The sequence below is a fragment of the Sesamum indicum genome, linkage group LG1, assembly GCF_000512975.1.
Source record: "Sesamum indicum cultivar Zhongzhi No. 13 linkage group LG1, S_indicum_v1.0, whole genome shotgun sequence".
In the NCBI taxonomy this organism is placed as follows: Eukaryota; Viridiplantae; Streptophyta; class Magnoliopsida; order Lamiales; family Pedaliaceae; genus Sesamum; species Sesamum indicum.
The window spans coordinates 9,656,667-9,667,115 of NC_026145.1; the positions used below are offsets into that span (position 1 = coordinate 9,656,667).

At 34.3% G+C, this 10,449-nt stretch overlaps 1 protein-coding gene across 1 annotated transcript in view; it reads left to right on the top strand.

Moving 5' to 3' along the window:
* The window catches only part of LOC105162058 (DExH-box ATP-dependent RNA helicase DExH17), a 7,684-nt gene extending 2,444 nt beyond the window's left edge, over nt 1-5,240 (top strand). The window contains exons 7-26 of the mRNA XM_020696917.1: nt 177-214; nt 338-359; nt 474-686; nt 858-1,014; nt 1,321-1,372; nt 1,574-1,645; nt 1,725-1,774; nt 1,874-1,991; nt 2,078-2,138; nt 2,215-2,298; nt 2,384-2,509; nt 2,589-2,785; nt 2,884-3,072; nt 3,177-3,428; nt 3,527-3,576; nt 3,683-3,700; nt 3,825-3,907; nt 3,998-4,196; nt 4,305-4,762; nt 4,840-5,240. Of these exons, the coding sequence (XP_020552576.1) occupies nt 177-214; nt 338-359; nt 474-686; nt 858-1,014; nt 1,321-1,372; nt 1,574-1,645; nt 1,725-1,774; nt 1,874-1,991; nt 2,078-2,138; nt 2,215-2,298; nt 2,384-2,509; nt 2,589-2,785; nt 2,884-3,072; nt 3,177-3,428; nt 3,527-3,576; nt 3,683-3,700; nt 3,825-3,907; nt 3,998-4,196; nt 4,305-4,762; nt 4,840-5,183 (2,783 nt within the window). The 3' untranslated portion in view covers nt 5,184-5,240. The remainder of the gene's footprint in view (nt 1-176; nt 215-337; nt 360-473; nt 687-857; nt 1,015-1,320; nt 1,373-1,573; nt 1,646-1,724; nt 1,775-1,873; nt 1,992-2,077; nt 2,139-2,214; nt 2,299-2,383; nt 2,510-2,588; nt 2,786-2,883; nt 3,073-3,176; nt 3,429-3,526; nt 3,577-3,682; nt 3,701-3,824; nt 3,908-3,997; nt 4,197-4,304; nt 4,763-4,839) is intronic.

Consider the following 10,449-nt stretch of genomic DNA (forward strand, 5'->3'; position numbering starts at 1 on the left):
ATTGCATGGACTGTTTCACCAATGAAAAAAAAAAAGAAAAACTTATGAGCATTATATAAAGAGATGATGAACTGCATAACTAATTTGATACTATAACAGATAATAGTTATACGCTTATGGCAGCTGAGAAATACTTCCCTCCCAATAATGATAACTAAAATCCTCCTTGCTTGCAGGGTACACACCAGCAAAAAATGATTTCTTATTTGAAAAGGTCTGATTGCCAATATTTGATGTTTTGTATGATTTGTTTTTCATAATAAATTAATTTCTCAATCATCAGATATCAAAATCTTCTGTATTTTCTGACAATGAACTCTATGTTTTGATTATTCAGAGGCTCCAGAACTACATTTTCAGTAAGTATGAAACCTCTTTGCATATTATCCAAGCAACACTTTCTCTATCTGATTTGTATTGGCAGTATTTCACTGTGCATAGTGATACATTAAATTGAAGCAATCAATCTGCAGATCTGCTCATGCAATTCTCTGGAGGAAAATCTGCCTTGATTTTTTGCTCTACCAGAAAAGGAGCGCAAGAAGCAGCACAAGTACTCTCTCAGACAGCAATGACTTTTGGTCATTCAAATCCTTTCATCAAAAATAGAGAACAGCAGGAAAGGTTAAGGGAGGCATCACTATTGTGTAGCGACAAACAAATGCAATCTTACATACTTTATGGTGGTATGAAATCATTCTTTTCTTTTTTATGTCGGGATTGGGGTCCATGGATAGGTTGCAGAAAGACAGAAATTTAGGATATAAGTCTGAGTTAAACATCATGATAGGTCGCTGAAAGACAGAAATTTAGGATATAAGTCTAAGTTCAACATCTGCTGATTGTTTCTGGTGCAGTTGCATATCACAATGGTGGACTTTCTTTGAAGGATCGCAATCTCATTGAAGGCCTTTTCCTGAATGGTGATATTCAAATTTTGTGCACCACAAATACTTTGGCCCATGGAATTAATCTACCAGCACATACTGTTGTCATCAAATCAACGCAGCATTTGTATGTCTTCTAATTATTTCCTGGTACATTTCTGAGTCCTAATATAAGCAGCCAGTGGGCAAACAAGCAAGATATCTGGATATCCTCAGTTAATATCATGCCTATTGTCAGTAGGTATTTATTTATGATAGATAATAAGCAGGTGGAGAAAAATCTAATAGAGATGCAATGTTATGATCAGTGCTGTGCTTGACAATCTTTTCCAGCTGTTAAACTGCTCTAAGGACAACCTATTTGTTTCCTTGGAGGTTATCAACAGCACTAGAATTTTAACACCATTATGATCTGATCTTCATTTTGTTCCAGCAACAAGGAGAAAGGTATCTACATGGAGTATGACCGATCCATGATATTGCAGGTGTGTTACTATTTTTCAGAATCATTCTGCGGAAAGAATGAATAATTTTACCACACTCAATACAAGGCTTGTAAAGATAACACTGTGTTAGTAATCCATCATAGTAAATCTAGCAGAGTTAATTTTTGGGTGCACTTGGACCAGCTCGGCCACCTGAGTGTCTCTTCTACTGAAAATGAAAACCACCTTTAATTTATGCAGATGTGTGGAAGAGCAGGCCGTCCTCCATTTGATGACACCGGAATGGTCATAATCATGACCAGAAAAGAAACAGTATACCCTTCTCCAGATATAGAAAACCACTGATTACAAATAAACTATTTGTTTATAACGCTTGTAAATCATAACCCAGGTCCATTTGTATGAGAATTTATTGAATGGATGTGAAACGGTGGAGTCACAGTAAGCGCATCTCCGACCTTGCTGTTTATGTTAATTAAAAGTTGAAACACCACATGTATCATCCATCTTGATTGCATTTGTGTTTTTATTTCTCTTTAGATTGCTGCCATGTGTAACAGAACATCTGACTGCAGAGATAGTTCAATCAACTATCTCAGATATAACAAGGGCAATTGAATGGATGAAGTGCTCCTATTTGTATGTGAGAATGAAAAAGGCAAGTTTGTTTTAGCGTAATGGGTGGCACAATTTGGGTTTTCCTTCATCAAATTGCACTTCTGAAAGTTTTCATGCAACAATCAGAATCCTGAGAATTATTCAATTCTGGGGCTGCCTGGTAACCGAATAGAGAAGCATTTGCAAGGTAATTTGTTCACTGGTGAACAGATATTGATCCTAATGTTTCCATACCATGACATCATGTTTATATGCTTTGCCAGAAATTTGTGTTCAGAAAGTTAAAGAACTGTCAGAATATCAGATGATCTGGACTGATGAAGATGGTTTCCTCCTGAAGCCACTTGGTATACGATCAATTTGTTGCGACAGCTTTCTGACTATTATCACTACAATGCAGTGTAGGATATGATTCTTTCCTCTTGTGTTCAGAGCCTGGAAGGTTGATGACAAAGTACTATCTGAAGTTTGACACAATGAAGCACATTATGCAGGGCCCTCCTAACTGCAGCATGGAGGACATACTTCATATTATATGTCAGGCAGAAGAAATTGCATGTATGCTTGCAATCTATATAATATTTGCTTTTAAGATATGAAATTTAGGTGATTTATGTCATTCTAAATAAAAATAAAGGGATACAGCTGAGGCGGAATGAGAAGAAGTTCCTAAATGACATTAACAATGACAAAGATGGCCGGCTTCGCTTTCACATCCTTGACGATAAAGGAAAGCGTAAAAAACGCATCCAGACCAGAGAAGACAAGATATTTGTTCTGGTGAATGACTGCTTGACTGGTGATCCATTAGTGCGTGATTTATCTATGAGTCAGGTTTCACCCTTGTCTCTGCAAATATTTAAGATGATGTGGTATTTCTTCAGATTTCTATATTTATTTGTTGTACCATGATCAAGCATGTTATGCTATAGGATGTGAACTCTATATGCTCAAATGGGTCTAGAATTGCAAAGTGCATGAAAGAGTATTTTATGTTCAAGAAAAGCTACAAAGGAGCTTTCAATTCAACAGTAATAGCCAAATGTTTACATCAGAAGTTATGGAATGATAGCCCATACTTGCTGAAACAATTACCAGGCATTGGAATGGTGACTGCAAAGGTTTGTTTCTTGAACTTACAGTACTATTAGGGATATCTGATTATTTCACCTATGAAGATCAAGACAATGTTTCCCTTCTTGTGCGCCGGACAAATTGTGATTAGGCACTATATTCAATGGGAGTAATGTCATTTGAGACCCTCTTTGAAGCTGATCCAAGAAAGATAGAGCTGGTTACTGGTAGAAAATATCCATTTGGAAACCATATAAAGGAGTCGTTGCTCACACTACCCCCCAAAGTTGAGATGGCAATTCAGGAAGTTGAGGACCAAAGGATAGGAATGTCCAAACTACTGATAACATTGACTAGGCTATCGCCGCCAGCGCAATCAACTAAAAGACATTATGCTGATATGGTACGTCAAGAACATAGCATGTTATTAACTTTGAGTCCAAAACATGTCTTCTTCAATTTTATTCTTCGTAAAATTGTAATTGAATTTTTTTGTCACAGATGGTCAGTATAGAAGAAGATAACATCATTCTGTTTTATGAAAAAATAAGGTACAGTAAATTGTTTGAGCTTAGATACAGACTATAATGCATGTCTTAAATTGTTGGTTCGTAGTATATTTTTGTCGTTTCTGAAACTCGTTTTCTGGTGGTCTAGGTTGGAGGAGTTCTCAAGGTAAGGCAATTACAGACGTCAAGTCTGTTGCTTTCAAATTCATGAGGCATTTGGGTCATGAAATTGATGCCTGGTGTTTGTGTATTGGAAATTCTTTCTTCTGACATTATGGATTTTCTTACAGCCCTTATACTGCAACAGTCTTATTTTCAAGCCCTAAGCAAGGAAAGCTGACGATTAAGGCAGATCTGATATTTGAAGAATTCAGTAACTCCTTTCTTAATTTACACCCAAAAATGTTGTTGTTTTCCAGTGCGAGATGAATATGCATCTAGTCCTCTGTTGATGTTATTGCAGTTGGCATTGATCTCCATCGGAAGGTTATCATCACAGCACCAGTAGACTTAAATGTCGTCCACAGATACAGACCCAAGGAACTCTCCCCCTTTATACCGAAGGATGTTCACATCATAAAAGACGACAAGGATGAGTCTTCTGTCACTGCCTCCAAAAAATGTCACTACTCCAATGAATTGATAGAGAACTCAATTTCCATGTATGCTGTAACACAACTTTCTCAGTTTTTTAAAAGTAATTCAATTCTATGAAGTTGGTTTCCTATTGAAGTTCTCATATTAATTGACCTTGAACTTTTCATTTTCAGGCCCACCTTCAAACTTCTAGACGAGGAATTGGAAGATGGTAAGGAACTTTTGTTTCTTGAGTCCTATTTTCTTGTCCTCCAGCCCACTCACTGCCACTGTTTTTCTTTTCCTTCCTCTAATGTTGAAGACAAACCAGTTATTGAGACTGAAGATGATGACTGCAAAATCATAACTGAAAGGACGGTATTCGACCATATTCGGAAAAAGGCAAAAACATTACCCTTTTTGCCCATGCCCAACGATACATGTTTGCCATCACTGGAGGCCTTCACGCTCATCAGGAAACGCACTCGTGAAAGGCATCTTAAACTGGATAATGATATTGAGGTTCTGGAAATACAAGAGAACCGAGTTATTCAACATTCCAAACTTACAGAACCAGAACCAAACATACACGCTATCGATGAAGATGATCCAACAGATATTTCTGAAGGCTCTTATAATCTCATGGACACAGGTGAGCAATTGATGACACAGTATTTCCACGAAAATTATCTCTATTTACTATTGTACTTCAAGGTAAATTCCCTGCAGAAATTTTGGGTGGAGAAGGAACACTGGCTACTGAACACCAGAGTACTGAATCAGGAACACTGACTGAAGATACAATTCTCGGACATACAAGAAAAGTGCCAAGGAACTACTCGGTTTTCGGTAATTCTAGGACAGCTGATTCTACAGTACGCACACTGGACTGTGGAACCTCTCACATGCAGGGGAATGATACTCAACCCCCAGTAAGCTCTAGCGATAATGATGTGATTAAGCTGTTGTCTCCAAGTTTACAGAAAGGACAGTTTTGTTCGCTAGCAATTGCAGGAGAAGTCAAGAAAGAGGATTCTTTTCTTGGGTTCCAGAGTGTGTTTTCGTTTCTTTAATATTTTGGATATTTGAGACACGGGCAATTATGTTTAAGTGTACTTGGTTGTGCTTCAGCGTGGTGTTATCTTTTCTTTCGTTTTTCATATTTCTTTTCTGATTGCTAGAAAGTCGAACTTTGCTTTGTTTTGTCAGATACATAAATGTTAAAATAATATGACCCATGACCCTTAGTTGATAGGTCCCAAAAACCCATGGCCACTTCCTCACTCATCTGGGTGGCAGCCAAGTCCACCAACCCAACAACCTGGTTACTCGATCCATTTCAACCACATCGGTTCCTAACTATTTATTGTTGGTAACCCTAACCCTAATCACTTTTCCCTTGACTCCTCGTTCCCTTCTTTGCATTTTCTCCCTCTTCCTCGTCTTCTCCTTCTCCCCCTTTTTCTACATCGGAATCCTTTCCGATGTCTCTCTCTCTCCCTTGGCCGACCACTATATATATCTCCACTTGTCTGGTTTGTTCCAACTTAATAGAACAATACCAGAACATCAAAATCCTCTTTGTTCTTCGTGAACTTCTCTATGATCTTCTTCCTATGTGGAAGTACCTTAGCTATGTTGGTTGGTTCTGCTTTGGTCCTTGGTGGACCTGGGTTACTGTTTCTGGTATAAAATGTGCAATCGGTGAGTGAGGTTGCCCGGCCTGAGTGGCCGTGGGAGACCCTTAATCGAATCTGGCCTTTGAGCTGTTTATCGTTACTGCATGCCTTGTTGATATTGTAGATTTGTAATTATTTAATATATTCTATTATATATCTTGATTTGTATTTTAAGGATTTTCTTAACCCACGATTCACTGTAATAGTTGTTAGGATTTGATTAATTATTTGGGCTCATTGCTAGGTGGAAAATTCCCAACAGTGGTATCAGAGCCACTGATCGTCTTTAGTGGCATTCTACGGTAACAAATCTCTAACCCTCTCTCTTTCTTTCTTTGCGAAATATTTTTGTCAAAATCTTTTTTGGAAATTTTTAAATTTTTTATTACGCTTAGTGGATCTGAATATTTTGTTTAACTGCTTAAATATTGTTCTTATTATTGTTGGTGTTTATTTTTGTTTTATATCCACGACTTTACCATTAGCCTTACTTATCCCTCACTTGGCCTAGCCTTTGAGGCTGTCAGGTATCTAGTTGAGGTTAAGTATTGGTTCATTCCCTTTTATCTAATATTATTATGTTCTTATTCTAGAAATATCTGTATATGTGGTCGCTTCATTTGTTAACATTTTCTGCATATTTTTCTTGCGATATCTATTAAATGGATGGTTATAATTTGCAACGCTTCGATGAAAAATCTGATTTCTCTATTTGACAACAAAAAATGAAAGGCATTTTAATACAACAAAAATATGGGAGGTACCCTGAAAAATTTTCTGAAGAAAAAAGAAACTTAAAAATGATGAATATGCATACTCTTCCATAACATTAAATCTTTCTGATACTGTTCTTAGAAAAGTAGGAAAATAAGAAACTGCTAAAAATCTATGGAATAAACTTGAGGAACTTTATTCTGAAACATCTCTTCCTAGTAAATTGTTTCTGCTTGAAAAACTTTTTAGGTACAAGCTTGATTTATCTAAAAATATTGAAGATAATCTAGATGATTTTACAAAGTTAATTCAAGATATTAAGTTAACAAGAGATAAAAACATTGATGATTATTCTGTTATTATTTTGTTAAATGATATTCCTGAAGCGTATAGTGATGTTAAGGCTACAATAAAATACGGTAGATATAATGTAAGTCTTGACACTGTTGTTAATTGTTTAAAAAGTAAGGAAATGGACCTAAAAACTAACAGACCTAGTCAGAGTCAAAATGAGGTAAATTTCATTAGTGGAAGAACTGAGACAAGAAATTCAGACTATAAAAAACATAGTAAGCGTAGAAGTAGAAGCAGAAGTAAAAGTAAATTCAGATCCAGAACAAGGGAAGATAAGTATAAATATGATTTCTGAAGAAAATTTTGGTGATGTTTTTACGGTATGTGATGTTAACTCTGTTCTGTCTTCTTTGAAAATAAATGAATGGATAATTGATTCTGAATGTACTTTTCATATGAGCACTTTCAAAAAAAAATTTACAAACTTAAAATTTGGAAAGTCGGGCTTCATATCCATGGCAAATGAAAAGTTTTGTGAAATAAAAAGATCTTGGTGATATCAGTTTGATTTTTGAAAATAGTTATAAGTTAACTATTAAAAATATTAGGTATGTTCCTGACCTGAGTCATAATTTGATCTCTTGTATTCCCTAGAAGAAGATGGGCTAAAAGGTAGATGGCAAAATGGATCATGAAAATTATGAAGGGTTCCTTAACTGTCTTCAAAGCTCGAAGAAAAAGAAATCTATATGTTTGTTCTGTGAAATATGATGCCTTAGCTGCTACTGTGTTGAAAAGTGGTAAAACTTATTTGTAGCATAAACGATTAGATCACATAAGTGCTAAGGGTCTTGAATTGCTGCAAAAAGAAGGTTTTCTATCTGATAAAATAAGTAAAATAAATTTATGTGATGAATGTGTTATGAGAAAACAACATACAATTCATTTTCCTTCATCATCTTACCCAAACCCCTCATCATCTACTTGCATACTTGTCTATATTCATGATGTTTGGGATCCCGCAAATACTGTTACACATGGAGAATATAAATATTTTTTGTCTATTATTTATAATTACTCTACAAAAGTATTCGTTTATTTAATAAAATAAAAATCTGAAGCTTTTGAAAAATTTAAAAATTGAAAATCTCTTGCTGAAAATCAGACTTGAAAGAAATTAAAAACATTAGTAACATACAATGGTTTGGAATTTTGTAATTCACAATTTTATGAATTATGTGATAAGTATGTATTAAAAGGCACAGAACTACCCCTTATACCCTCAGCAAGATGGTGTTGCTGAAAGAATGGACAGAACTTTGTTAAATAAAGTAAGATGCATGCTTGTCAGTTCAGGATTGTCAAAATATTTTTTGGGGGAAGTTGTTTTAACTGCTAATACATTTAATCAAATAGATCACCATCTATTCCTCTATTTGGAAAATTACCTGAATTTGTTTGGACGGGTAATCTGTTGATCTTTCTTACTTGCGCATTTTTGGATGTTCTGCTTTTGTGATGCAAAATGAAGATAAACTTGATCTAGTTTCTAAAATTGTATTTTTATTGGTTATCCTCAAGGTACTAAAGGTTATAGATTATGGCTTAAGAGCCAACTAGATTTTAAGGTAACTATCAGTAGGGATGTTATTTTTAATGAATTAAAAATATCATGCCTAATAAATGCATCTAGAAATAATAAAGATATCGACATAGAATCCACCTTTAACAAGGTGGAGGGACTTCCAGATAATAACCAACAAGGGGAAGAGTAGAAGTTGAAAATCTACAGATAAGCAATTTTGATAATAATGAACCAGAAGAAAGTTTGAAAAATCACCAGCCTGTTATGCATAGAACATAGAGAACATAGGTTTCCTCCTAGATTCAAAGATTTTGTGTTAAATGTTGAAAATTTCGAAACTAGCACTTATGAAGAAGCCTTACAGTCTAAAAATTCAAAATACTAATAGAAGCCATGAACGAAGAAATGAAATCCTTACATGCTAGTAAAACTTAGGAACTTGTATCAAAACCTAGTGAGTGTTCAGTTGTTGATTGTAAATGGATTTTCAAAATAAAACAAAAAAACAATGCAACTCGTTTTAAAGCCAGATTAATTGCAAATATTTTACTCAAAAAGAAGAAATTGATTAAACTAAAATCTTTTCTCCTGTGGTGAAATATACTATTATAATTATTATACTTGCATTTGTTGCTCATTTTGATTGGGAGTTAAATGGATGTTAAAACTGCTTTCTTGCATGGTGACTTAGATGGGATAATATTTACATGTATTAACCTAGTGGATTTATTGATAAGCAAAAATCTGACCATGTATGCTTACTTCAAAATCACTCTATGGTTTCAAACAATTTCCAAGACAATGGAATAAGAAATTTGATTTGTTCATGCATACCTAAAAATTTCAAAAAAGTGCATATGATCCCTGCCTGTATTTTAAATATGAAAGTTCTATTCTTGTATTTCAAGTACTATATGTTGATAATATGTTAATTTCTAGTGCTAAAAGAATACTAGGTATGACCATCAATATGGATAGAAGTAACTACTATTTTTCTAAATCAAAGGTCTTATGTTAAAACTGTTTTAAAAAATTTTCAATGGCTAATTTTAAACCATTCTGTTCCTTTGGCTACTCTTTTTCAACTTAGTAAAAATCAATGCCAAAATCTGATTCTGAAAAAGAAAAAATGAAAAATGTTCCTTATCAAATGCAACTGGTTCTGTAATGTATCTAATGGTTAGTACACGCCCGGATATCGCATATATTGTTAGCTGTTTGAGTGGATACATTTCTAATGCTGGAATGTCTCATTGGGATGTTTTAAAATGGTTACTTGAATATCTAAATGGTTCTGCTAATGATGGTATAAAATTTTCTAAGTGTACTGATGATGTCAAATTAATTAGATATGTAGATTCCAACTATGCTAATGACAGAGATAGTAGGAAACCAACTACTTCATATGTTTTCACTTTGTGTAGTGCTTGCATTAACTGGAAATGAAACTCCAGCATATTGTTACCTTATCAACTACTGAAATTGAATATATAACCACAATTGAAGCCTTTAAAGAAGCAATTTGGATATACGGACTATTAAAAGAAATAGGTTTATAAAGGAAAAATTAACTATATTTTCATACAGTCAATCAGGTATCCAACTTTGTAAAAATCTTGCTTTTCATGATAAAACCAAATATATTGATGTAAGGTACCATTTCATTAGAGATATAGTTGGAAAAGAAATCATAAACTTAGAAAATATTGATTCTGAAAACAATCCCGCAGACATGAGATTAAATGCTTGCCTTTTAAAAAATTCAAAACTTGTCTTAAAATCCTAAATTTAAAATAGTATTTGATTAATTTTTTTAGCTCATTTTTGGGTAGAAAATTCCTAAAAATAAATTTGGAACAACTTAAAGAAGAATAATGTTTTTGTTGATTGATGCTGAAGCTTGTGCTATTTGAGGATGATTCATTGACATGCTAGAATTCTGCAGAAAATATATGCTCGCATCACGGCCAATTTCAAAGCAATTTCAGATAAAGTCACGATTTGAATCATACTGATGTGTCATATATTAGAAAGAAATTATGTAAAGTAAGAATTGGAGGAAAAATA